General features: G+C 50.1%; 2 protein-coding genes across 4 annotated transcripts; both read right to left on the bottom strand.

The window, feature by feature from the left end:
- Window positions 1-1,261: 1,261 nt before the first annotated feature.
- On the bottom strand, window positions 1,262-14,482 carry GSDMB (gasdermin B). The gene is given in 13 exon segments (XM_053447915.1): window positions 1,262-2,015; window positions 2,211-2,560; window positions 2,947-3,028; window positions 3,030-3,090; window positions 3,215-3,277; window positions 3,279-3,360; window positions 5,907-5,991; window positions 6,457-6,654; window positions 6,656-6,695; window positions 8,327-8,357; window positions 8,360-8,497; window positions 11,350-11,598; window positions 12,846-14,482. Coding segments are annotated over 12 exon segments (1,473 nt in total). The 5' UTR covers window positions 11,585-11,598; window positions 12,846-14,482; the 3' UTR covers window positions 1,262-1,907.
- A 182-nt stretch (window positions 14,483-14,664) lies between these two features.
- ORMDL3 (ORMDL sphingolipid biosynthesis regulator 3) lies at window positions 14,665-21,258 on the bottom strand. 3 transcript variants are annotated; one of them, XM_047845711.1, is made up of 5 exons: window positions 21,102-21,201; window positions 20,552-20,629; window positions 17,604-17,803; window positions 16,732-16,883; window positions 14,665-16,311 (listed from the first exon to the last, which is right to left on the bottom strand). In XM_047845711.1, exons 3-5 carry the CDS (start codon window positions 17,775-17,777, stop codon window positions 16,176-16,178), a joined length of 462 nt encoding a protein of 153 aa, XP_047701667.1. In that variant the 5' UTR covers window positions 17,778-17,803; window positions 20,552-20,629; window positions 21,102-21,201; the 3' UTR covers window positions 14,665-16,175. The 3 variants fall into 3 exon arrangements, with proteins under 3 accessions (XP_047701667.1, XP_047701665.1, XP_047701666.1); XM_047845709.1 differs by lacking the exon at window positions 20,552-20,629 and having other exon boundaries at window positions 21,102-21,258; XM_047845710.1 differs by lacking the exon at window positions 20,552-20,629 and having other exon boundaries at window positions 17,604-17,798; window positions 21,102-21,233.
- Between the last annotated feature and the right edge of the window lie 3,644 nt (window positions 21,259-24,902).

The following is a 24,902-nucleotide window of genomic DNA, read 5'->3' as shown; positions in this document are numbered from 1 at the left end:
ACTTAACTGACTGAGCCACCCAGGCACCCCAACTTTTTTTTATTGATGTATAATACAGTGAAATATACTGATCTTAAATGTTAGCTCAATGAATCTTTATATATTTCCAGCACCCCAGGAGATTCCCTCATGCCTCTTTCCAGTTAAGACTATTCCCACTAAGATAACCACTATTTTGAGTTCAACAACCATTGATTAAGCATTCCCTGCTCTTGAGCCTCATATAAATGGAATCATACAGTATTGTGGTGGCCATGGAGGATGCCACTCAGATTTTTCTTTAGGAGAACCTGCTTCAAGAAGCAGAGTTGACTAACAACCTCTAGCTGCTGCCCTGTAGATCTACCTCCTGAGATCAAGCTCCCCTGGGCTGCTTCCAGCCAAAGGCTGAGCATGGTAGGGATACTAGAGCCTGGCCATTTCTGCCTGATGGGGGCTCCTCCAGTAGACAACCTTTGCTGAAGTCAACTTGACTGAGACTCTCAAAACTGCCCTGCATTCTGAGACTCTTCTTACTCGATTCTTCCCTCCTCCTCTCCCTTCACAGGTTTTAAACCTGCACTGAAGACTTGTCATTCCTTTCCCTTTATTCTTCACAGCCTCTTCCCTTAAAAAGACTTTGGCATGTCTAATTCTAGTTTGGCACCTGCTTCTCAGAGGACCCAAATATAAATATGTTCTTTTGTGTCTGACTTCATTTGCTCAGCATTGTCTGTGAAAGTCATGCATACTGTTATGTATAGCAGTAATTTGTTCTCTCTTATTGCATAAGTATGGCACAGTATACATATCCATCCTAAAGTTATTGGACATTTGAGTAGTTTTCAGCTTGGGGCTCTTATGCTAATGTTTTTGTAAATGTATGTCTTTTGGTGAAGACATGCACTCATTTCTCTTGGGTACGTGCCTAGAAAGTGGAGTCGCCAGCTCATAGGCTTGTGTTTAGTAGATATGTCAGTTTTCTAAAGTGGTTGACCAATCTACACTCCCAACAGCATCTACAAGAATTCTTGTTGCATATGATATTTTTACAAATTTAAAAGAAAAAACAACTCTAGTGCAAAAAATAGAAAACAAATTTGTTATATCATCCTAGTTTCATGTTTAAATTACCATATTTTGAGGTTTATTTATTTATTTTAAGAGAGGGAGCATGCCCATGAGTGGGGTAGGGGCAGAGAGAGAGGGAGAGAGAGAATCCCAAGCAGGCTCCACACTGTCAGTGCAGAGCCCGATGTAGGGCTCGAACCCACAAACCATGAGATCACAACCTGAACCAAAATCAAAGTTGGATACTTAACTGAATGAGCCACCCATAAGCTCCTAAATTACCATTTTAAACACTGTTTCATAGGAAGACTGTTAACATACCCCAAAATGTTAACAGTGGTTATATTAGAGAAAGAAGGGGGGATCGCCTTCAACTTTGAGAAATATTTGAAATGCTTTACAAGCATATATTTCTTTTACTTTTAATTACCTTGTCTTAAAAATATTAAAGAGAAAAGCCTCAAGATGAGAGAAGAGCAGTCTCCTCCTACACTTCCAGCACATCTCAGGCCCACACCTCCCGGCTTAAACTCCTTTAGTAACCTGCTAGTTTCCAAAGATGTGTCAGAATCTCTTATCTGCTGCCTTGTTCTCTTTATCATTGTGGGTTTACATCTTTTCCAGTACTTTATTTAGTGAGATTTCAAGGAGAGAAAATTAATATGATCAATCTGCCACTCTTAGAAAAGTCCATGCATATAATGCAGGCTGCTTTGGGGGCATTATCACGAAGGGAATGGGATCTATCAAAGAAAAGTCAGCTGTTTGTTATAAAGACATCGTTCTAGTGATTGGGGGTGCAGGGGGAGAGGATGGTCTGGGAGGGGAGCATCCAGATGGTTCAAGAGCTAACATAGTTAGGAAGACACTAAGATAGGCTTCTCACCCAGCTGCAGCAGGACGGAGACAGCAACACGGAGGGCACAGAGAAATCTTGCATCAGGGTCACAGCCCACATCGTGGGGCTGGTCACCCAGTTCTGCTCCAGGACAGACTCCACCTAGAAGGAAACACACCAGACTATAAAAGCTAGGAACAAGGAAACATACCAGAAATGGCAAATATTTCACCACACTTCTTAATCCTGGACCATGGCAGATGTAATAATCCATAATGGCACTTTTTCCTGCAGGGCCTGGAGAGCCTCATTCTTTCTCAACACAGTGACAGGCACTGCTAATCAGTGTTGGCACTGCCATCCTGAGACTAACAGTTTTCCACCCCCCCTCTCTTACCCATAGGCTAGCAACAGAGCCTATAAAGCCTGAGTTGTCCTGGAAACCATGTGTTCCAGGGAATTGCCACAAACCAGCTGAATGGATGTGAACTGACAGAGAACTATGAAGTAGGAAGGACTGTACGCTGGGACTTCTGAGTCCCTTGAGAACACAGGCATTCACTTCTACTATGACCCTAGCCCTCAGTCCAGGGTGTCTTATCTGGTCTTTCAACAGGGACAGGATCCCCTTTTCCAGGGCCTCAGCCACAAGATGCTGCTCCTAAGATATCTCTGGGGGCAAAAAAGAGGGTCAAGAGGGTTGCTGGCAGAGAAGCACAGAGTGGGACAGGGCTTCAGTATTTCATCAGACCTGGGACAAACATCAGAAGGTTCCAGAGAGCCCCTGGCAGTGATAGATAAGAGTTATTCCAAATGGGCTCTTGTGGTGAATCTTTCTTCCCTCTTAGCTTGCAGGAGGTCAGACTTGGCAGGTGGGTAGAGGAGGCATCCCCCAACCCCTGGCCTGGGGAAAATGACTAGTTCCTAAAGTGTGAAAGTCTATCCTTCATGAAATGTAAAAGGCAATGTATGTCACCTTCCTCCCAGGATTTGAACCCCCACAGACCCCTTTGCTCCACATTTCCTCCACACCAGCATACTTCCAAATCCCTCCTCACCAATCAAGGCATACAGGACATTCAGAATAGATTCTGTATGTGTTTTTACCAAGATCCCAGCAGCATTAAAAAGCATTAAAAAGGCTACTTACAAGAGGATCTGCTGGACCCTCCAGGTCACCAGAGATCAGGGCCTCAGACACCGAGGGCCAGGAGATGGGGGAGATGAGTGCCAGTCCCACTATAGCAGACTGTCTTCAGTATGGTAACTGCCCTTCCTGCTGGTTCCTCCCTCTCTCTGCTCCAATTCTTTCCTGGGTCTCTTACTCTTTGTTCTAGATTCTGTCGCTGCTCCTCCTTGTTGAGGTGCTTAGTGAGGCAGCTTAGCACAGTCAGTCAGATCCTAGAGGCCTCTCAGCATGTCCTGCACCTTCTCCTTCATGTTTCTGAAGTCCTCCAAACTCAAGGGTTTCCCTGTAGAGGCAGCAGTTAAGAACCCGACCTACCCAGCCAACAAGCTCCATTATTACCAAGGCCTTTGTCAACCCCATTCTTCATGAGACCACTTCTCTATTGCTTCCCTTCTAATCTTTTCCAGTTAAAGTAAAGCACCCTTCTTCCCAGACACCCATCATCATTGCCTCCTGCCAACCTCACCTTCACCTTCCCAGCTCAACCCCAGTTGAGTACCAATCCCAAATTCTTTTCCACCTCCAATAAATCAAAACTTACTTAGTCCTTGCCATTCAAAGTGCAGTCTCTGGACCACGCTAGTAGTAGTGAGGATTTAGACAAAGTTAGAGCAGTGGTTCTCAACTTTGTGCGTGAGAATTACCTGGGGAGTGATTAAAAATCCTGATGCCCAGGCCACATCCCCAGATAACTTAAATCAGAATTTCTGGAGGTGGTACTCAGGTATCACTAGTTTTAAAGTTCCCCCAGGTGATGTCTACATATAATCAATGAGAACCACTGTGTTTAAGGAGACAGATGCAACCTCCAGACTAAAGTTGAAGACTGCTTTGGGCACTGCCCTACCCTTCTCTCCCCAACTCCTCCACCATACACATATACTAGGCTCTCCCACCTGAGCTGAAGTCCTTGAAGCCAGGAGGCTCAAGGGTGAGTGTGCAACTACACTGAACACAGCTAGCTCCAATCCTTACTTAAGCAAGATGAACCATCTTCCTCTGAAAAGAAGGGAAGAATAATTTCAGAAAGTCTTCAGGTCACCTCCAGCCCTCTCTGGACATTCTCTTCCCAATGGTGGGAGTTTTCATTCCTGGACTCTGAGCCCTCACTGCCCATGCCAGGGAGACTGTATCCTTATCATTTCATGTAAATGACAAAGCACTATATACGCAAACACCTTCCTACATCCTCAGATACAGACAACCATAGGATTACGCCTAGATAAGTGAAGAAGAAACGGAACCCCAGAGAGGGTACAACAGGTCCTCAGTCACTCAGCAAATGTGGGTCAGAGCAGGGACTGGAATCTACCTCCTGCCTCCTCTGTTATGGCATTTTATTTGTTTGTTTAATTAATTAATTAATTAATTATTTGAGAGAGCACGTGTGAGCAGGGGGAGAGGCAGAGAGGGAGAAAGAGAATCCCAAGCATGCCACACACTCAGCACAGAGCCCAACACAGAGCTCAGTCTCACAAACCATGAAATCATGACCTGAACCAAAATTAAGAGTCAGATGTTTAACCAACTGAGCCACCCAGATGGCCCTGTTATGGCACTTTATTGTTTTTTTAATGCTTATTTTTGAGAGAAAGAGAGCGCAAGCAGGGGAGGGGCAGAGAGAGAGGGAGACACAGAATACGAAGCAGGCTCCAAGCTCTGAGCTCTCAGCACAGAACCCAATGCAGGGCTCAAACCCATGGGCTGTGAGATTGTGACCTGAGCCAAAGTTGGACGCTTAGCCAACTGAGCCACCCAGGTGTAGCACTTTACATGACAGAGATTCACTCTTGAGCTAGCAAGACCTTGCCAGGGTTGAAAAACCCACTTTTACAACTTCTGGGAGTTTCTGGATTTTCTACCACATCTAGACCTCTTTCTATCCCTTCCCAAGTCTTCTTAGGCAGTACAACCTTTCTGGGACCCAGAGGAAGACTATGAAATTCCAGAGGAAGCAACGTTCAGAATCACAGGGATCTTCTAGTCATGCTAACATCAGGATAACCATGGCTCCAGAGGCTACAGAGCCAGTGAGTGGCAGAGCCACTAGACCCTGAGACCCTCCTACTCCTAGTTCCAGTGCTCCTTTCACAGCCAGTGCTACCATGTGAGAACTGGACATGCAATGCAATTATGCTTCCCAGGTTTCAGTAAGGGCTGGGACCCCAGGATCCAGCACACCAACCTGCACAAAGCAGGCCAAAGTTGTCAGAGTCTGGAAACCCTAGGCCAGTATGCAATCCAATCTGCTTCTCCAATAGGCAGGATTTTTTCCTGCTCACACCATGGTCCCTACCCCTGGGTGCATCCTATTCCATTCTCAACCCTGATAACCCTATAATTCTGGGCCATTTGTTACCTTCTTTTAAAAAATACTATCCTTGCCCCTTTTGGAATGATGAACAGAAGGCCTAAAAGCCATTCTCTTTCTGGAAAGGATTTTGTGTTACCCAAGAAACAAATAGCTAGTGCCAGAGAGAGTGAGAAAACCAGTTATCAGAAAGACAAGTTCTTTCTCCAAAAGTTCCTCTTTCATATCTTTCCCCATTCTCATACCCTGCCCCTCACCAAAACAAAAAACAAACAAACAAAAAAAAACAAGCTCAGAGATAGGACTTAACACCTCTAGCTAGGGAAGGATTAGCGTCATGATGGGGCAAAACCTGGGTGTCTGCACAAGGAGCTTCAGTCCTTCTTCCCAGCCCTGAACCCTCCACCCCTTCCTTGGAATTTCCCCCCACCTTCGAGCTCACCAGGGCCCCTCCAGGCTGACACAGAGTCTAGCTGAACCTACCTGCACTCAGTCTGCCCCCATCAGGCCTTGCTTACTCATTCTCTCCATGTTGGGAAAGATGAGCTGCTTTACTCAATAGCTCAGGACCTGCTTTAGGGGGTTGGTTACTGACCTTTGGTGCTAGGAAAAGGAGTTCACGTTGGTTAATCCCTAGGTGCTTTACATAGTTACCTTGCTTGATCTCCCAAACAATCCCCATTTTCCAGATGAGAGAACTGAGGCTCAAAGAGGATCAGTAGGTAAGCCAGTTTCACAGCTAAACCAGTAGCAGAGCTGAAATAAGAACCCACATCTGACCCCCAAACTTATGTTGCTTTCACTGTTGAGTCAATAAATGTTTATTGAGGACCTTTTTATTCCAGGCACTGTGGCTCCTGCCCTCCTGTATCTTGGAAAGGGAGGCAGACAGAGAATAAGCAAAAAATCCCCATGTAATTATGAACCACGAGAAATGCTAAGAAGCAAATAAAAACAGGGCATTACTAGAGAGTGACGGGAAGGACTTAGCAATGCCACAGGCACTTTCTTGGGGCAAGATGAGAAGTCATAAGAAGGCCAGGAAGCAGTTGAGACTGCTCAGGGAGGTCTGGAAGGAGAGCTGAAGAGCCTGACATCTGGGCTGGTATCCCCCTGACTTACCATGGGTGGGCCAAGGCTGGTTCTCTCACAGACCCTGCCTCCCATCCAGCTCCACAACATACACTGCCATTCAGTTTTCAGGGTTTCCTTCCTTGCTGTCTCCAGAGTCTCTGTCACCAGATAGAGGTCTGCTCTCATTTCTCCAGATTGATTGCAACAAAGTAGGTAGTTTTCTCTTCAACTCACTGGAAGGAATAGGGGGGAATAGAGCTCAGGCTCCCAGGAGTGACATTTCTCCCTCTCCATCAGCTAGTTCCTATTTGAGATGAAGGGTCTCTGGGGCTGGAAAACCAAAGAACATGGCACCCCATCGTAGTCACTTTACCCACTGTGGGAGCAAGGAAGTGGGAAGTGGGAAGAGAACTCACTAGCATCTGTGGAAGGCTACAATGTGCCAGCACCATAAGATACTTCACATGGCATTTCATTTCACCCCTCACCACAAACTTATGGTGTAGGCACAATTGCACCCATTTTCATGAGGAAACTAAGGCCTAGAGACAGGTTGTGAATGGTCCAAGGTCACACAGCTAATGAGTGTAGAGTTGAAATTCAAATCCTAGTCGGTAGGAGTCCAAAGCATGAGCCCTTCCCATGGCACTGAGACAGGCATCTTCCCAGATCATCACACCCAGTTCTCGGGAGTTGGGGTTCCAGTTCCTCATACTGGTCCCTGGGACCTGGCCACATTGTCCACAGCCTTGGGCTCCAGAAGGCATCTCTGATTCCATAAGGAAATGTATTTTGTGACTAAAAATAGCCTGATGGAACTTCTGGTATTTGCAAACAACCCTCAAGGAAGACCTACATCCTTGCCTCTGCTGACCTCCCTTTACCTATCTAATACCCTCCCCAACCCCACTCTATATGCACACACCACAGGGCCTCATACTAGAAACAACAGGCATTCTAGAAAAAATTGAGCTCCCTTTGAAAAACTCCAAAGACCCCTCCCCAGCAACACTATGGTAGGGAGGGGTAGTTCAAAGGACCAGTAAAATTTCAGTGGAAGCCTTTCACTTTTTAGCTAAAAAGGAAAAACAAAAGGCATTTCACTCAAGGAGGGCTAGGCCAGGAGAAAGGTTGAGTCCCCTCCACTAAGCTGCTCCACACTCTCCAACAATTTCAGCTAGGGAAGAAAACACCCACACCAACAATAAAATGCCCACTGAGGGAGAAAGCTGGTGATGTCCCTGTAAGTCCCTTGGAAGCACCATGCCCTCAACCATCAGAAACTCTGTGGTAGTTGGTTAGTGCCCCCCTGATGGGGTGGAGTTGTGGCACTTTCTGTGCAGGAAATGTTCTACAGGGGTGCTGTGATTTCATTGTGGTTCACTTTGACTCTCTTAGTGAGCACCTACTGTGTGCTGTGGATAAACACAGAGAGGTTAGTAAAAGCTGTTGCGGTCACAAGCTATTCCCAGTCCACTGAGGAACAGGGGCATGGCTTGCCACAAGGCAGAGCAAAACAGCACAAAACACAGATCTTGGCAACTCATAGGAGAGCAGAAAGTGGCCTCTTGAAACCAGCAGGTTTGGGTCCAAGCCAGAAGAATCAATCACCCTGGAGGGTAGCAGGGAAGCAAGTGAGCTGGGGGTGTTGGAGGGTTTCCTGGAGGCTGATGCATGAAGAATGAGAAGGCTTTCCGAAGGGGGAAGAGGAGGCCACGCTTGAGTAAGGAACGGGCTTGGGCAGTGCCGGGAATTGGGCGTGAGGGACTGCACTGGCCGGGGCACCTCCATCTCAGATGCTCTTGGTGCTCAAAAGGGGCATCTCCCCCTCTCACTCCCCACTGCTGCCCATCTCCAGCCTCACCTGTTCTCAAGGGAATCCAGATACTGCTGGGTATCCAGGTCTCCAATGTCTTGATTCTCTGCTTGTGGGATCTGTGGAAGGTCCCTGCAATTATTATTTCTTTGGATAATTTCACTATCAACATTCCTTTTGAGTCTACCACATCCAGAACTTGGAACTCAGCCTTTTGGCCTGGAAAGGGTAAAGGTCATACTGAGGCTGACCCAAAAGATCTCTCTGCAGAAAATTCTCCCCGGAGCAGCCCCATCCTGGGCTCCCCCTCTACAATCCCCTTCCCTTCTGCAGAGATCCTCCAGCTGTGGCTCCCAGGAAATGCTGTGCTCATCAGGAGTCACCACAAGGGTCACATAATCCCAGGTTTGCACCTATTCTGCCACCTTCTTACCAAATGACCTTAGATAAGTCACTTAACCTCTTTGAATCTGTTTCTTTATTCATGGAAGGAGAAGACTGATAGTACCTACTTCCTGTGCTTGAAGAAATTAAATAAAAAATGCAGTTAGGCACTTAGCAAAATGCCTTGCACACATACTAAATGCTCAATAAATGTGAGCTAGTCCTATTTAACTATCTGAGAGGCTGAAATGAGCCAAGGAAAAGTAAAGCTAAAGAATTAGGAGCTCTTGCCAATTGAGAAATAAAAATTAAGCAGACTTCAGTCTCCGGTGTTTGTATGAACCACGCAGGTGTAAAGTGAAGCAATCCTGGACCACCGCCTATCCGTGTGGACTCTGCCCAGACTGATCAGCCACTTTCATAAGGGCCTTGATTCCGAGTCAGCTGCTGTGCCGGGGTTAGCGGAGCATGTGTGGAGATGCTGCCAGCTGACTGCCTTTCTCTCAGACCTCCCAAATGTGAACCTACAGACGAGGAGGAACTCATACAGCCAGGTTTAGGGGGTCGGGCAGGGCTGGATCTCCAGAGACAAACACATTTTGTAACTGATGGAAACGTGACAGAACCGGAAATGGTGCCTCAAATCAGTCCTGTATGGGTTACACTAACATTCTAGGATCCATTTGTTTTTTGAGCAATGTAAAAGTGTACATGTACTTTATCCAGGACAAAATAAAAATCAAGCCTTAAGCACAAAAACAATGTAATATATGGGGGGGAGGGGAGGGGCGTGCTAACTTTACAGTAAAGAAACTTGACAAACACCACCTCAGCCAGGTGACCAAGGTCAACATTAACAGTGATAAGTCATGTTGATAGCACATACCCTTGATATGATGCAGTGAGAATAGTACCTTACCTCGATGGTCTTCCTCTCCAAAACCCATTACTTCAGTCTAACCATGAGGAAAAAAAGTCAAGCAAATGCCAATAGACAAGCATCCTATAATATGCCTGACCAGTACTCATCAAAACTGTCAAGATCATCAAAAATAAGGAAAGTCTGAGAAACTGTCAGAGCCAAGAGAAGCCTCAGGAGATACAACAACTAAAGGTAATGTGGTATCCTGAATGAGATCTTGGAACAGAGAAAGGATATTAGGTAAGAACCAAGATAATCAGAATAAAGTATATGGACTTTAGTTAATAGAAAACAGAACAAAACAAAACAAAAACCTATGCCACCTTAACCACATCATCAGCACCATATAATTAAAAAATAATCAATTTGAGAAGGAAGCAGGCCAAGTTGCTAAAAATCAATTCAAATTACCCATCCACTTCATTCTTAAGGATTTTTTTCAAAGTTTGGTTTCACCTCTGTCCCTGATTTGTTTATGCAAACAGACAGACTTTCCCTTAAAGGAAGTTAACTTGTCAATTTTTTTTCTGTACTTAACACTTTTCCCCCTGTCCCTGGGGAGTAATATCATGGCAAAACACCCTAGTCCTAGTCTAAAGTTTTTTTCTGTTTTCAGTGAACTGGTCATCTGGCAAACTGGTTTTTGGAGACTAGCTTTTAGTAAATTGGCTCTTAGCAATTTACTTTTCAGAGAATTGACTCAGTCTTTGAAAAATGATCATCTGAAATTTTCCTGAAGCCCCTTGCTCACTTAATGAAACCACTTGTGGAAAGGCCCAAGTAATCTGGACGCTGCTCTTGGTCACATAACGGCTATGCCTGGCACATAGCAGGTGCTCTAAAACTATACAGTGGTACTGTTTGCATTCTTTTCTTAATGAGATCCAGATGGGCTGTAGCAAAGATGTCTGAGCTGTAAAAGTCCTTACCCTGAGGTCTGAGACACTGAAATAAGTCTCCAGGTGAGGGTTCAGCAACATTTACCCTGGTGCTTCTGCAACCCAAAAGTCTGAGTTTGGAGGCAGGGGAATGGAATAGACTCCTCTAGAAATCCCTCAAGCCTTTAGGGAGTTCTGCTCACCCATCCAGTCTGATCTCCAAGGGACACGAGGGATAACAGCCGCCAGCAGAATGATGGGGCTGAACTTTGACTGAATGCTCCTTCTGCACAACCACTGTCATAAATGACCTAATTTATATCATTTGAGTCTCGTAACATTCTTGTCAAGTTGACAGCTGAGGAAACAGACTTAGAGAGAGAGAAGGCAACTTGTCCAGAGGCCGCCCAGCCGGTGAGTGGCAGAGCCAGGCTTAGAAACGAGGTGCCCTCAGCTCTTAGGCCTGTGTCCTTTCCTAACCACTAAGCAAACTGCCTCCGTTTATTTATCCATCTAACTGATAAACATACAAACACATCAAAAGACCTTAGCTAACTTAAAAGTGAATTATTTACAAAAAGGAAACATGGGAAAGGAAGACAATTTAGGAATAATTTTCAATAAAAATAAATTTTCACTTACCCTGTTCTTTCTCCCCATGCAGCTCTTCTGTGCATTTTTTTTTCAAGTTTTCATTTAAATTCCAGTTAACATCTTTTGTGCATTTCTTAAACTGAGGTGTGTGGACATATGCAAACAAATTCTAGTACATACAAGTTCTTTGTTGACTGGCTGACGTGGTTGATGGCAATGGGGAGTTGACAGTGTGGTAGAGCAGGAGTGGGTGAAGTCTCCTGGCTGGCCATCTCTTACCCCCTCGTACTGACCTTGGAGCCCAGAATCCAGCTTATCAAACAGCACTTCACCCTCCTCTCTCTCCACTATGTCCTCTAGGGTGAGGTCTGTCCTGTGGTACTGGCATCTCCGGAAATTTCTCCTCCCACTCACCAAAGAAAAGCAGTGAAATCTGTCAGAGTCAAGGATGCTTCTGACAGCAATCATATCCCCTCCAGCTCCATCTCTTGGACCACAACTCGTGATTTCCTCAAATAGGCTGGACATTGTGCCTGGACCAACTGGAGACAAAGAAGCCAGTTTCAGTTTGGGGAAGGGAGATATTGGTTCAGGTTTTTAAATCTCCCTTTGGCAGCCTGGGGTCAATGAAGATCCAAAGGTTCTAGAACAATCAGGACTTGGAATTATTTGACTTCCCTGTTTCTAGAATGTGAGGTGGTCACTATACACTAAGGAGGGTAACCATCACGAATGCTAGATTCTCCTCTGCCCTTCATAGAACCCTTCTGGAAAAAAGACGAAACAGTGTTTATCCCAAAAGGAAAGTAAGAGTGAGGTCTGTTTTCTCCCACAGCAGAGTTGCCCCTTTGCTCAGAAGGGCCTGTGGGGTAGGGAGGCAGGCCCACCATCTTCCAGCCAGACCCCCACAGTGTTGATGAACAGAGGACCCAGGAAAAGATAAGAGGCATGGCTGCCAGACCTCACATTACCAACCCCCATGATTACTTCTTCCCTTGGCTCTGACTCCTGGGCCTCCCTCCCTTGCTGTGTTCTGCAAGGTAGTGGGATGGGTACTCCTACCAACCATTTCCCAATGAGATAGTGATAACTCTGCCTCAGAAGAAAACGAAAGAGAAAGGATGGAATGCAAGAGTGGCTTGGGGGTAGGTGCCCTGGATAGCCCTCCACCCCCAGGTCCTGTCTCACCAGTTACTAGTCACCATCTGAAAGGTCCCCTTACTCTTGGAAAAATAAAATGAATCCCAAAACTCTACCTGGGGCCTCTCCCCCACCCACCTTCCTCTTCACCCTCTCCTGGTCTACACTTGGCCCCTGTACCCGCCCACCCCCCCAGCTCCCCTGCAGGACCCTCCATAGGCTCATTACCAAATCCAACCTGATACAGCCGGTCCTTCCCTTTTCCTACTGAGCAGCAGCTCTTTGTCCCCACCACACCAGACCCTTCCCGCACTCTTACCTCCAAATCCTTCTCCCTCTCCCCTTCCATCAATCACTCTGCAACTCCTTCCTCTTGAGATGTTTCCCTTTCTTCAGGCTCCTCTGTTTTCCTCCTGGGGCCAGGACTCCCCTCACAAGCCTTCTGGTCTCCACTTCCCTATCCTACATCTGGCTACCTTCCCCTAAGTCCCTTCTGGCTGGCCCAGGCATCTGCTCACCCATGCTCCCTTCTCCTTCCCTGCCCCCATCATGGTGGCCAGCTCTCAGCTCAGTCTCAGCCTGGGAATTCTTCTGGCTGCCTGGAAAGGCAGTGCCCAGGGCCCACAGGCCTATCTTGGGGGCCACTCACCTCAGCTGCTCACGAGGAATGGAGGTTGTGAGAATTCCCTCTGTAAGAGCTCTGCACAGGTCCTGGCCACCGTGTCTCAGGAAGCCCTAAGAAGGGAACTGAAAGAACTGGAAAGCTGGGTAGCGCTAGGTGCCCCATCTTTCAGGCCTTTAGATAAGCCACATTATGGCTGGGCTGGAGGCAGATAAGGCCAGAGATAAGATAGGTAAGACAGGTAGGATAGGTAAGATAGATAAGATAGATAGATAGATAGATAGATAGATGATAGATAGATAGATAGATAGATAGATAGATAGATAGATAGATAATCTTTACCTGGTATGTATTCTAGGTGGGTTTGGGGCCAGAGAATGGTGCAGGAGGCATACTGGACCATGCAATCCAAGTGCCAGCAGGCAACGGCTATGGTCGTGTCAGGGGTATGAAGAGAGCGATAGAGCTGGAAACAGCTACCATGCTGCCATGCTGCGGTGGGCAAGGCTGAAGACTGAGAGCTACAGCAGCCAACATCTGTGGGGAACAGGCTGGCCAGCAAGGAGGACTCAGCCTTCCTCCCCACACATGCTCCCACATAGCCCTCTCAGGGAGACGCCTCCACCTGTCCTCTCCACCCACCTCCTTCTCCAGAGAGAGGCCTCTGGCCCCCACCCCTCAGTCCTCAGAGATAAACCACCGGAGCGAGCCTGGCCCGTCTCCTGGCCCCCTTATCCCTCAGTTCCAAAACAACATTAAAGAAATTATGGCGGTAGTTAACGACAGTAATGATACTAATGTGGCTATCACGTGTTCAGTATTTACTATACCAGGTGTTGTGCTAATCCTACAACAGCCCTAATGCCTATTATCCTTCTACAACAGAGGAAGAAACTGAAGCTCAGAGAAGTAACTTGGCAAGGCCACAAGTCTAGTAAGTGGCAGAGCAGGATTTGAATGCTGGTTGTTGTTGATGTGCCCCAGCCCCTCACCCTGACTATACTCCTGCAGGTCCATGGAAGCTCCCAGGGCACCCCCACCCCCAGGACTGGGCCCAGGGAGGTGTACTGCTCCTCCCAGCACTGTGTGGGCCTCACTCAGCAGACGTGGGCAAAGACCCTGCACTCTTCCCAACACCCACTCCAAACACACTGTGACGCTGGCCCAGAGCCAGAGAGAAGCCCAGCCTGCCTGAGGCAGCTCCTCCCATCTACCTGGGACTTTGCACCTGTCCTAGGAATAGCACGTAACACTGCCACAGCTCACACTGAGCGGTCCAGAACCTCAAAGATCAGAGTTCCTCCACTAAAGGACTCCTCCCCTTTCCTGGCCCCAGGAGCCTAAATAAGTCCTGGGGGGCTACCTCTTCCTCTCCCACTCATGCTCACGGCAGAAGGGAGGAAGCATGAAGATTCCTCCAAAGACAGAGAGGCCAGGAGGAAATGCAGCCCTCCCAGGGAAAGAGCACTACGGGGAGAGAAGTGAGAGCTGGGAAAGGCATTCTGAGGAAAGGGCTGGGCACCCCTCGGGACTCCGCCTTCATTTATGAAGTCATTGCCCAACTGACCCCCTTCCAGGCCACGCACAAGCCATCACTCAGCCAGCCCACGGAGACCAGAGGTAGAAGTTCTGACAGATGATCCAGGCCAGGTCACAGAGCAGGATTCTGCTGCTGCCTCTGCCAGTTCCCATCAGCCCCTCAGGCTCTCTCCCGCTCTCTCCCCTGGGAGCAGCAGGAAGACCAGCAGCCCCAGAGCCCCTCACACTGCCCTCAGCAGGAACTGCTGCCCAAACCCCTGCCCCCTCCCCCAGGGCCCTCCAGGAAGCAGAGGCCAGACTCAGGGGAAACAGGAACACATTGTCCTTTATTTGCGTTTCTCAGAATACTGTACAAAGGGAGTAAAAATCCTATTCACACGTTGCTTAGAAAGATTTCGAGGTGAAAGTTCCCTATGATACATGGGGTGGGGAGTAGGGGGGCCAGGAGGCAGGAAACAGGACCAATGTCCTCCCCTCCTCCCTCAGGGCCCTGGAAGGGGGCACGGGCACCCACACCTTTTCAAAAGTAACACAGACCCTGGTCAGATTGGGGAGGGGAAAAAGGCGGCTCCTCTCCAGCCCACACTCAGGCTCCTGCCCATCTCCCGCCCTCAGGCTGAGGAGACAGTGCCCGCAGGTCACTCCTGGCTCCTTCTACTACCCTGCTCGAGCAGGGACCATTCTGTGGCCCACCCACCCCATTTGGGGGTGGCCCCATAGCCCCCCATGTACACACAAGAGGCCCCGTCCAGCTCCAGTCTGCATGAGGAGGCTACGAGGTGAAGGCTGCAGAAGGGCCCCACCATTCATCATTCGTCCCGGTTTCCCCACACTCCTCACACCCCTGCACAGGGCAGTGTCAAAGCGGACATGTGCTAACGTGCTAACGATGACTCGTGGGCCTCTTCCAACCCTCTCCACTCCTCACACTAACCCCGGAGCTGTAACCCCCACCTCCGACCCCACAGCCTCCCTTCCGACTATCACCACCATGTCTGGGGAAATTAACTCTCCGAGCCTGACCACTTCCCAAAGGATGAGGCTGAGTCTGGCTTCTGTCCCCACACTCCTCCCTTATACCAATCTCTGTGGCTACACGGCCCCTTCCTCCAAGTCTCAATTCACTGTCCCCATCCCCGCCCCCCAAACCATCCTCCCCACCTCCACCAGGCCCAAGATGAGAGTGGCCATGGCCCCCTCGCCTCTGAGACCAGGCCATCCACACCCAGCCCCACCATCCCTCTCCTTACCCTCCCCGCTCCCATCCAGTGCCCCGGGTGGGCTGTAGGGGAGCTGCCAAAAGCATGAGACTTGCAACAGGCAGTTCTCTACCCAGAGGGATGAGGCATCGTCGTGCACTTGCTTTTACACATACGAGCACACATTGAGTGTCATCCTAAAAACTTAAGAATTAAAGTGAACCAATCTAGAAGCCGTACCGTCCCCCCTGCTCCTCTTGCAGGGGTTAAAGTGCTTTAGCAGTCTGAGGATGAGCAAGTGAGCAGGGGGTTTCTCCTGTCCCAGCCTCACAGGTTGGGAGCCCAGCCCGTCCCATGACTGCCCCCACGGAGTCTCTATCCAAAAGGCAAAAGGAAAAGATCAAAAAAAATCAGAAAGGGTCAGAGACCTGGGGGGCCCACCTGAACCCCACTACAAGCTACGTCAAGTCGGCTACCAGGGAAATTGGAAGGGGAAACTAGGGCCCAGAGGCTCGACCCCCATCTCTAACAGGATCCAGAGGCTCCTTCTGTCTTCAGCTTCACAGCACAGGCCTCCACCCCTCCCCTACCATCCCAGGCAGGGGAAGGGGCGGCACCCTCAGTACTTATTGATTCCAAAAATCCGGACTCCATGGAGCTGGGGCAGCTTGGGGATGAGCACACTCATCAAGGACACAGTGTTGAGGATGAAATGGATCTGGTCGTACTTGGTGTAGAAGCTGGTGAGGAAGTACCTGGGTGGGAAGGTTGGGAAGAAGCGTAAGACTCTGTTTGGAGGACCCTTCCTCCCTCACTCCTGGGTGGGGAGTGGCAGATCCCCAACCGGTGTGGAGTTATGGGAAAGACCCCCAGAACAGAAGTAGGGTGGCAAGATCTCCTCGGCTAGAGGTCCCTCCCGACCCAGTCCCCTTGCTTTATCCCAGGTCTGTGGGCTTACGTCACTGGCAGGAAGGAAGGCCCATTTGGTGAAACACAGGGCCAGGGAGGCACAAGGCCTAAGCCCAGCAGAAGAGCCCGGGATGCTCCAACTTCCCTGCCTCTGCTCATGCCCGTGCCAAAAGCCAGAGCTGGGGACGGGTTTAAGCCTGGCAGGGCCCAGGGTTCCCCAGGCCTTGGCCTGCCTGCTGGCGTCCTCCTCCACCCAAGGCACTCACAGCACGATGGGCGTGATGGTTAAGAATTTCCGAGACGCTGTGAACTGGACCCCATAGTCCATCTGCTCCCAGTGGGTTAGCAACCTCGCCTTGCCCTGGTCCGGAGTCTCGAAGGGTGTCCCCTTCACCGTGTGCAGGAAGATGTACATGCCCTGGAGGAAGGGGACTTCATTAGAGGACACAAAAGGCAAAAGGCCCTCCAGCTCAGCTCCACCACCCCAGTCAAAGAACTGTGCTCTGGGTTATGTGGAGCCTCCCTCTGAGGGGCAGAGGGATGTGGGCTGGAGGTCAGGATGGGGCAGCTGGGAGCCTGGCAGGAGGAGAAGGGAGCCCACCGGGTGAGAGGACAGCCTGGCATGAGGATAAGGCATGGAGAGAACTCAGCTGCAGAAATGCCCGTCCGGCCCAGTGGTAGCTTCCCTGTGCCAGCTGGGCGGGGATGAGATGACGGCCCCTGCTTGCCTACCAAAGAGTACAAGCTAGCAGGCAGGAGCTGAGGGAGCAGAGGCACCAGACTGGAAGATGACTGGGGATCTAGACTTGGGAGAGGGGCATTTCTGTGCCAGGTTGGGCGCCTGGGTCCTGGGGACTCTCTGGAGGCCTTAGTTCAGTTCCCAGCGGGCCTCCCTCCAGGTCCACATCCTGAAGGTGTGGACAAATCTGCAAATTTTAGTCCTCTTATCAGAGTGCACGTGGCTGGCACCCAGAAGTGGGGACAAAGCAGAGATGAGAGCTGGGTCCGGGCTTGGGTGACAAATGTTGTCAGTGTGTCACCCTGACATCTGGCCCATGTTTGGGGGGGCTCCTCCTACTCCTCCGCCCCACCAAAGAGCAGCCCACATGGTCGGGACGGGCAGCAGGCAGGCCCTCACCATATTATGGATGAGGTTGGTGAGGGTCCAGACAACAGGGACGCTCACAAAGGGGATGCTGAGCAGCACGACATGGAGAAGCCCGATGGCCAGCACGTAGGACAGCCAGATGCCGCGGCTGTTCATCACCCGCGTGTTGGGGTTCACCTCACTGTGTGCCGTGCCCACATTCATCCTGCTGCCCCTCTCCTGCCGCTGCTCTGCAAACAAGCAGCACAGGTGAGACAGGTCACACCACTTTCCCTGCCCCCTCACCCCATCCAAATCCCACAGGGAGGGAGGCACTGCTTTCCCCAAGAACTCCACGCAGTTCTGCTGCTTTGATTCTCAAGCGAAGAGAACAAAGAAAGTCCGCGTGGACTTAGCTCCATTGGTTTCCCACTGCCGGGCTGGGATAAACACCAGGCTGCCCTACACATTGTCCAATCGGGACAGAGTCCCTCAAGGCACCAGGACTGCCTCGGTGGATAGGTCATCAAGAGACATCCAGCCCAGAGCAAAGAAACCATTGCCTGTTCCCCAGTCTCATCCTCCAGAGCATTCTGATGAGGACCCTCTTCCCACCAAGCTCAGGGGAGGGGAGAAGAGGACTGTCCCCTCAGAATCACTCAATATAACCCCTGCTGGACCGTCTTGCTGAGGGCCTGATAAGGGGCATCTCCTACCCGTGTTCCCACCACCATTAAAATTAACAAAAGGAGGTGGGGGGAGAACAGGCAGCAGTGAATGAAATATTTGGGGGTCACTGCTTCTACCCATCTCCCCTAATTATCCAATCCTGGGTCTCTCCCAACCCTGATCCAGGAAGACAGGTAAGTTGCGGGGGTGGGAGGAAGGAAAGAGAAAACAACAGACTAGGGACAACCTCTGCCCAGACTTGGAGGCCTCCTTCTTGGTGACACAAAACAACCCATGCAAGATGTTTTGTCCATTTGGCAGCCACTCAAGCTAACCCTTGTGATGCCGCCCACTCTGCTGCCAAACCACCAGGGCCCTTTTCCCCAAAACAGGAGAGGTGAAGATAGAGAACATGGCCAACATCTACAGTTCCAACGGGCAGCTGAAACCCACATCAACACACCCTGCCCAAGGACACAAAACTACACCTGGGGCCTCTCTCCTGCCCCTTTCCTCTCCGCCCCACCCATCCTCACCTCAGCCTCTTTTCCAAGCCCCTGTTTCCAGGTGTAAGTTACCACCATGCTCCCCCTTGCCCAGTTCCAATGGCACAGCCCTGCAGCAGGAGGAACCAGGAGGGCTGCCCTTGATGCCCAAGAAACAATGCAAGCCAGCTGCATTCCTGGATGCACATAAAGAGGGGAATGAGCAGCCCTCTTGTCTAGAGCTCAGCTGTTCCAAATCCTTAAGGGCCCTGTAACCAGCAAGGGGTGGGAACAGACTGTGCCTTTCTACTGGCTCACCTCCCTAGGTGAGGGGAGGTCCTGCCTGGTAAAGACCCTAAGGTCATCACCATGGTAACAACCCCATCTTCCCTGGGGATGCAGAAAGGGCTCCCAGATGGAGGTATCCTGGAAGTGCCCAGAAGGCCACCTCCTTCACCCTGCTGCAACAAATCCCCTCAGAGTCGGTTGCTATCTATCTCTGGCAAGGATCACAGCCAAGCCGTGTGGGAGCCAGGATTCTCAAGGATCAGTTCCTTACTTCCAGAATAATGAGAACAAGTTTCCTCTTCTCAGAGAGCCCCAAGCTAAGAGACCTCAAGGGAAATGTGACCCACAACACTCTCTCCCAACATGCAAACATGCGTGAGATGTCCCAGGGTGCATCCTGGAAGTAATGCTCCTGAGGCCCATCGGCTCAGCCCATTAGGCTGGATAATTGGGCCTAACAGAAACCCAAGGAACTAGAAAACCGAGACTAAATCAGTTGTTTATGTTCCCAGGGACTTGGAGCTTCAGTTACCCTAACATGGCTCTTGGGACACCTACTACTACGCAAAACCCTGGGACGGTGGGGAGCTGGCTAGGAAGTGAGGCCTCTGAAGGACTTACTAGTAAGGAGAGAGGCAGAGTTCCCCAAGTCAGACCAGAAACTGCTTGCCCCTCCCCCTTCTCCCTAACCTAGACCTATAAAGGTGTGGTAGTACAGAGACCTGTAGCTGTCCCCCCGTATTTTATCCAGCAATACCACGGGCCTTGCTGAATTCCAGATCATCCTACACTCCTTTCTGGCTGAACTAGGGCATCCAATGAAGCCTGATGAGTCCAGGAGGGGCCGAGACCTAGGACCTAAACTGATACCCTTGGAAGTGTCTTCCTGAAGACTGAACACTAGCTCCCCTGACAGCAGAAATCCCAGAAGACCCTCAAAAAGACAGGAGAAATCAAGAAACTAAGAAAAAGATTGGCAGCCAGGAAACACTCTTAAGAGGTTTGTGTGACTAAGGGTACATATCACTTCCATGAGTAAAAAAACAAAAACAAAAAACAAAAAACAATTGCCCCTCACCCAGAAGGGGAAAAATAGGGAGAAGAACCCAGTAAAGTAAGTCTACAGCAGCTGAGGCTGAAAAGTTCTGGCCGCCCTAGCTGGCAGGTGGCTGCCGTGGCAGTGCCTGATGTGGTTTCATAACCCGTCTCAAACCAAAGCCTGCAGCAATTCTGTTCTGTTAACTACTCTCTTGCTGGTAGCTGTTTTCTACTCCTTCCCTCTCTTCCCCCCTTGGCTCCACACACAAATATCCCTGTCCCAGTCTGGCACCTAAACCCAGGCCACAGTGCGCCCCAGCACAGCTGCCAGGTGCGCGCTTCCCACTCTTTCCCCCAAGTAAGGGCAGCCCCTTAAGCAGCAAATCTTTTGCCTTCTAGATGAAGAGCACAAAACATCCAAGCCCACAACCTGGACCCCAACAATGGGGTCCCTGGCATCCTCCACAATGCCATTTTCATTCTCCCCACCGCCCAATCCGCGGGGCCACGGTCGCTCACCTCTCAGCTCTGGCCCAGCCTCCCGGACTGGGGAGGACGGTGGAAATGGAAAGACGGCAAGTACCGGGCGAACCCCCACTAGCAGGGGAAGAGGGTGAAAAAGAGGAGGTGGAGTCTTCGCTATTGTTGGGATTATCCGAGCGGGACTCAAGCCGAAGAGGGGCCTCCCGCTCCGCTCCCCAGCCTAGGACCGCGCACTTCAAGCCCAGCCCGGTCCGGAGCCCCACCCCCACCTCCACGCGTTCACCCAGCCCCGGAGGCGGCCAATTTATCCCCGAAGCCCAGCCTCTCCCCGCCCCCCTCCTCCAGCCGGAGCACTCCCCCACGACGGCCCAGACCCGGTCTCCTGCCCCCACTTTCCCCTGTGGGCATCCCTTCGATTAATGCACCCCCTCGGCTGATGCACCCCCTCCACCTCCGCTCACCCTTCCCGGGTCCCCTTCAGCCCCGGGCGCCTCCCCAGCAGCCCCCACTTTCTTTCCCACCCTGCCTCTAGCCCCAAGAGGAGGCTTCTGGTTCGGCCACCGCGAAGCCACTCGCCGGGACTCACCGCACAGGGCGGGCGGTCGAGGGCCCAGGAGGGGTGCCCGGGGGCGGGGGCCGCTGCTGCTCCAGCAGCTGTAACAACCCGCGGCGGCAGACACCCCGCTGGCAGCTCGGGCCGAATCAGCGCCCCGCGCCGGCCCCCGCGACGTCACCGCCCAGCGCCGTCCCACCCAGTGCTTCCTGGGAGTTGTAGTTTCTCAGCCTGCCTGCGTGCGGGGTGGGGGACCGGTGCCTCCTGGGAGTTGTAGTTTTCTGCCTCTGCTGCAGTCTTGGCCTCGCTGGGGCTGCTGGGCCAGACGTTTCAGTAGCCCGGGAAACTAACATCAGAGGGTGGTATTGCTTTGGGGTGTAACAATTCCCGCTTTTGCGTCAGCGCGCTCCAAGTGCGGTTTACTCTTGCTTGGTTTTGAGATCAGGAAATTCAGAGTTTTAAGTTGCCATAGGTCCCTGTTGGGTCCCAGCATAGACCAGAGCCCAGAGATTCTGACCCCACGTCAGTGTTTTTCCACTTAACACCTAACTGGCTTGGCCCTGGCCGCAGATTAGCTTCAAGGGAAACAGACTAGCAGGCCCGGTGGCCTGCCAGGCCTTCCTGGAAGCTGGCTTCTCACTATGTTGGTTAAGATCAGAGTCCAGAGGGCAGATAATGTAGCCAATGGGCAGCATTTATCCAGAGACTGGTTACTCTTCATTTAACTTGAGCCTGGTTACTCTTCATTTAACTTGAGCCAGGCTGGCATGGGCCAGGCCACATTCTTGGCCTCCCCATGTGAGGCCTCAGAAGAGGACCTCTTGGGAAGACTCCTTGATGAATAGTTAGGAGCCTTAATTCCAGTCCCAGGTCAGCTTGTGTGGCTTTGGGTGGGAGGCTCCACCTCTGGGCAGCAGGTTTCACAGCTGCATGCCCCAAAGGCAAGGGCACAGATTTTATTTCCAGGCCAGCATAACATAGGCACACCTTTACCAGCAGTGTGACCCCGAGCAAATAACTTGTCTTCATCTCCAATTCTACACCTGTGAAATTCAAAAGAATGTATGTAAAGCACCTGTTGCACGGTAGGAAGCTATTCTGTAGGAAGTTGAACTAAATGGCTTCCCAGGTCTCCTGGGTCAGTCCCACTCTTCATGCCACCAAAAGGGGCTGGTTTAAGTGGTTTTCATTGCCCCCACCCAGCTTCTAAGTCCACTCCGTATGGCAGGGCTGGAATAGCAGGATCAGATGACACCATGACATGCCAGCCTGGTGGGCTGTAAACACACCTGAAATAAATGTGAGGGGACACAAAGGACAGGGAGGCTGGGGAGCACTTCTCTCAGACCTCACCTACCCTTCCCCAGGAGACTGCCAGGAAACAGCCTTCACAAGTTGGAGGGGCCCCCAGAGGCACCTAGTGGGCAGGAAGCAGGTGGATATCTGAACCACTTGGAGCAGAAGAACAGGAATCTTCTCAAATATTTCCAGGGCCAATGACCAAAGAGCACTCATCCCAAGACGTAAATAATCACCCCAGAGTCTGAAAAAGTTCTACCTTATACAGAAGTTTCTCCTGCTTCACCCATTTTGTGTAGTCAGCCTTCTGAAGACATGAGCCAACAACTGAGTGTTGGCCTTTCTACAGAAACCTCCCAGCACTGAGGCAAAAAAAGATGTCTTTATTTTTTCCAAAGTGAGCCTACTTGACTCCTTTGACTTTTCTCTGGAATTCTTCCATCATCCTTCAAGTTGCTCGAACCCTCCGGATCTTTGCCAGTTTCCTCACACCTCTCCGAAGTTCAGTGACCCAGACTGGACCTACGTCTCAAATAAGGGCCTGACTAATGCGTAGCCTAACGGAAAGATTACCCGACATGCCATGCCCTATTAATAACTCCTGTTATCAAGCTTTTTTCACAATGGGAATGAACAGAGTTCTGACTCACTCTAGGTCTGTGGTAAATTGTAGATCACTCTCTGCTTAATTTAGCCTGAGTCCCTGTCATCATCTTTCTCCTTCTCGAGCTCTCTGCCCTCATAATTACCCTGTCTTTACCAAACATCCTTCAGCCCTGAATAGGCCTAAGTACTGAATGAGTGACAGCACTTTTATGCGGTGCTGGGGAAGGCACAACCCCTTGGACAAACCATTGGTAATATGTGCCAAGAGGCTGAAAAATCATTCAGGCCTCGGAGCTATGATTACATTTCTGGTAGCATATTCTAAGGAAGTACATCCCGTGTACTATGTGGGAGGATGTTCATTCCAGCATTTTTTATAACAGCGGAAAATGGAAAGCAACCTAAATGCCCGAGAAAAATATTATTGTATATCCACTGGATGGCATACTATGAGGCTGTAGAGTTAACGGTTGTGAAAACCATGGGGCAGTATAGGAAAATGTTTGCTAGGTTATATGAAGAGATCAGGGGGAGAAAATAGCATGAGTATTCCCCCAGATGCAGTCAGCAAAATCTAGGAAAAGGGAAACTAGAACAAACATCCAATTCCCTTAACAAATAAATTGGAAAGGGAAAAAAAAGAGGAAAAGATTTACAGATTAAAACAAATTTGGGGTGCCTGGGTGGCTCAGTCAGTTAAGCGTCCAACTCTTGATTTCGGCTCAGGTTATGATCCCAGTGTCATCCTGGGATAGAGCTCCCCCCCCCCCACCATCAGGCTCTGTGCAGAGCATAGAGTCTGCTTGAGATTCTCTCTCTCCCTCTGCCCCTCTCTCCCGCTTGTGTTCTCTTTCTCTAAAAATAAATAAAATTAGGGGCGCCTGGGTGGCGCAGTCGGTTGAGCGTCCGACTTCAGCCAGGTCACGATCTCGCGGTCCGGGAGTTCGAGCCCCGCGTCAGGCTCTGGGCTGATGGCTCGGAGCCTGGAGCCTGTTTCCGATTCTGTGTCTCCCTCTCTCTCTGCCCCTCCCCCGTTCGTGCTCTGTCTCTCTCTGTCCCAAAAATAAATAAACGTTAAAAATAAATAAAATTAAAAAAAAATTTTTTATATCAAGCAATATTTCAGCCAAAAGCCATATCTGGATCCTGACTGAAGCAAACCAACTTCAAAAAAAAAAAAAAAAAAAAGGTTTATTATCAGGGAAATTTGAATACTGACTCTTCAAATTGATGATATTAAGGAATAATTTTTTTTAATGTTTATTTATTTATTTTGAGAGAGAGAGCAAGCACGCACATGGGAGAGGGGAGAGAGAGGGGGAGAGAGAGAATCCCAAGCAGGCTCCTTGCTGTCAGCACAGAGCCCAACTTGGAGACTGGGGCTCGATCTCAGGAACAGTGAGATCACAACCTAAGCCAAAATCAAGAGTCAGACATTTAACCAACTGTGCTACCCAGGCGCCCTTAAGATTTTATTTTATTTTTAATTTTTTTAAGTTTATTTGTCTTGAGAGAGAGAGAGCACAAGCAAGGGAGGGGCAGAAAGAGAGAGGGAGAGAGAGAATCCCAAACAGGCTCCGCACCATCAGCGCAGGGCCCAACTCAGGGCTAATCCCACGACCTGTGAGATCATGACCTGAGCCGAGATCAAGAGTCACTTAACAGATGGAGCCACCCAGGCACTCCTAAGGAATAATAATTTTTAAGGCATTGTAATTTTTTTAAAATAAAAGTCCTCCTGGGGCGCCTGCGTGGCTCGGTTGGTTAAGCGTCGGACTTCGGCTCAGGTCATGATCTCACGGTCCGTGGGTTCGAGCCCCGCGTCGGGCTCTGTGCCGACAGCTCAGAGTCTGGAGCCTGTTTCAGATTCTGTGTCTCCCTCTCTCTGTGACCCTCCCCCGTTCATGCTCTGTCTCTCTCTGTCTCAAA

Source organism: Prionailurus viverrinus, unplaced genomic scaffold, assembly GCF_022837055.1.
Source record: "Prionailurus viverrinus isolate Anna unplaced genomic scaffold, UM_Priviv_1.0 scaffold_35, whole genome shotgun sequence".
NCBI classification, from domain to species: Eukaryota; Metazoa; Chordata; class Mammalia; order Carnivora; family Felidae; genus Prionailurus; species Prionailurus viverrinus.
The sequence above is the reverse complement of the archived record's forward strand: the minus strand, read 5'-3'. Positions and strand labels throughout refer to the sequence as shown.

Coding starts and splice junctions, on each gene's coding strand:
- ORMDL3 (XM_047845709.1), bottom strand. CDS start 17,777: ATGAATGTGGGCACGGCACACAGTGAGGTGAACCCCAACACGCGGGTG. Junction 16,884..17,603: donor CCAACCTCATCCATAATATG/GTGAGGGCCTGC, acceptor CCCTTCCTCCAG/GGCATGTACATCTTCCTGCA. Junction 16,312..16,731: donor ACCATCACGCCCATCGTGCT/GTGAGTGCCTTG, acceptor CTTCCCACCCAG/GTACTTCCTCACCAGCTTCT.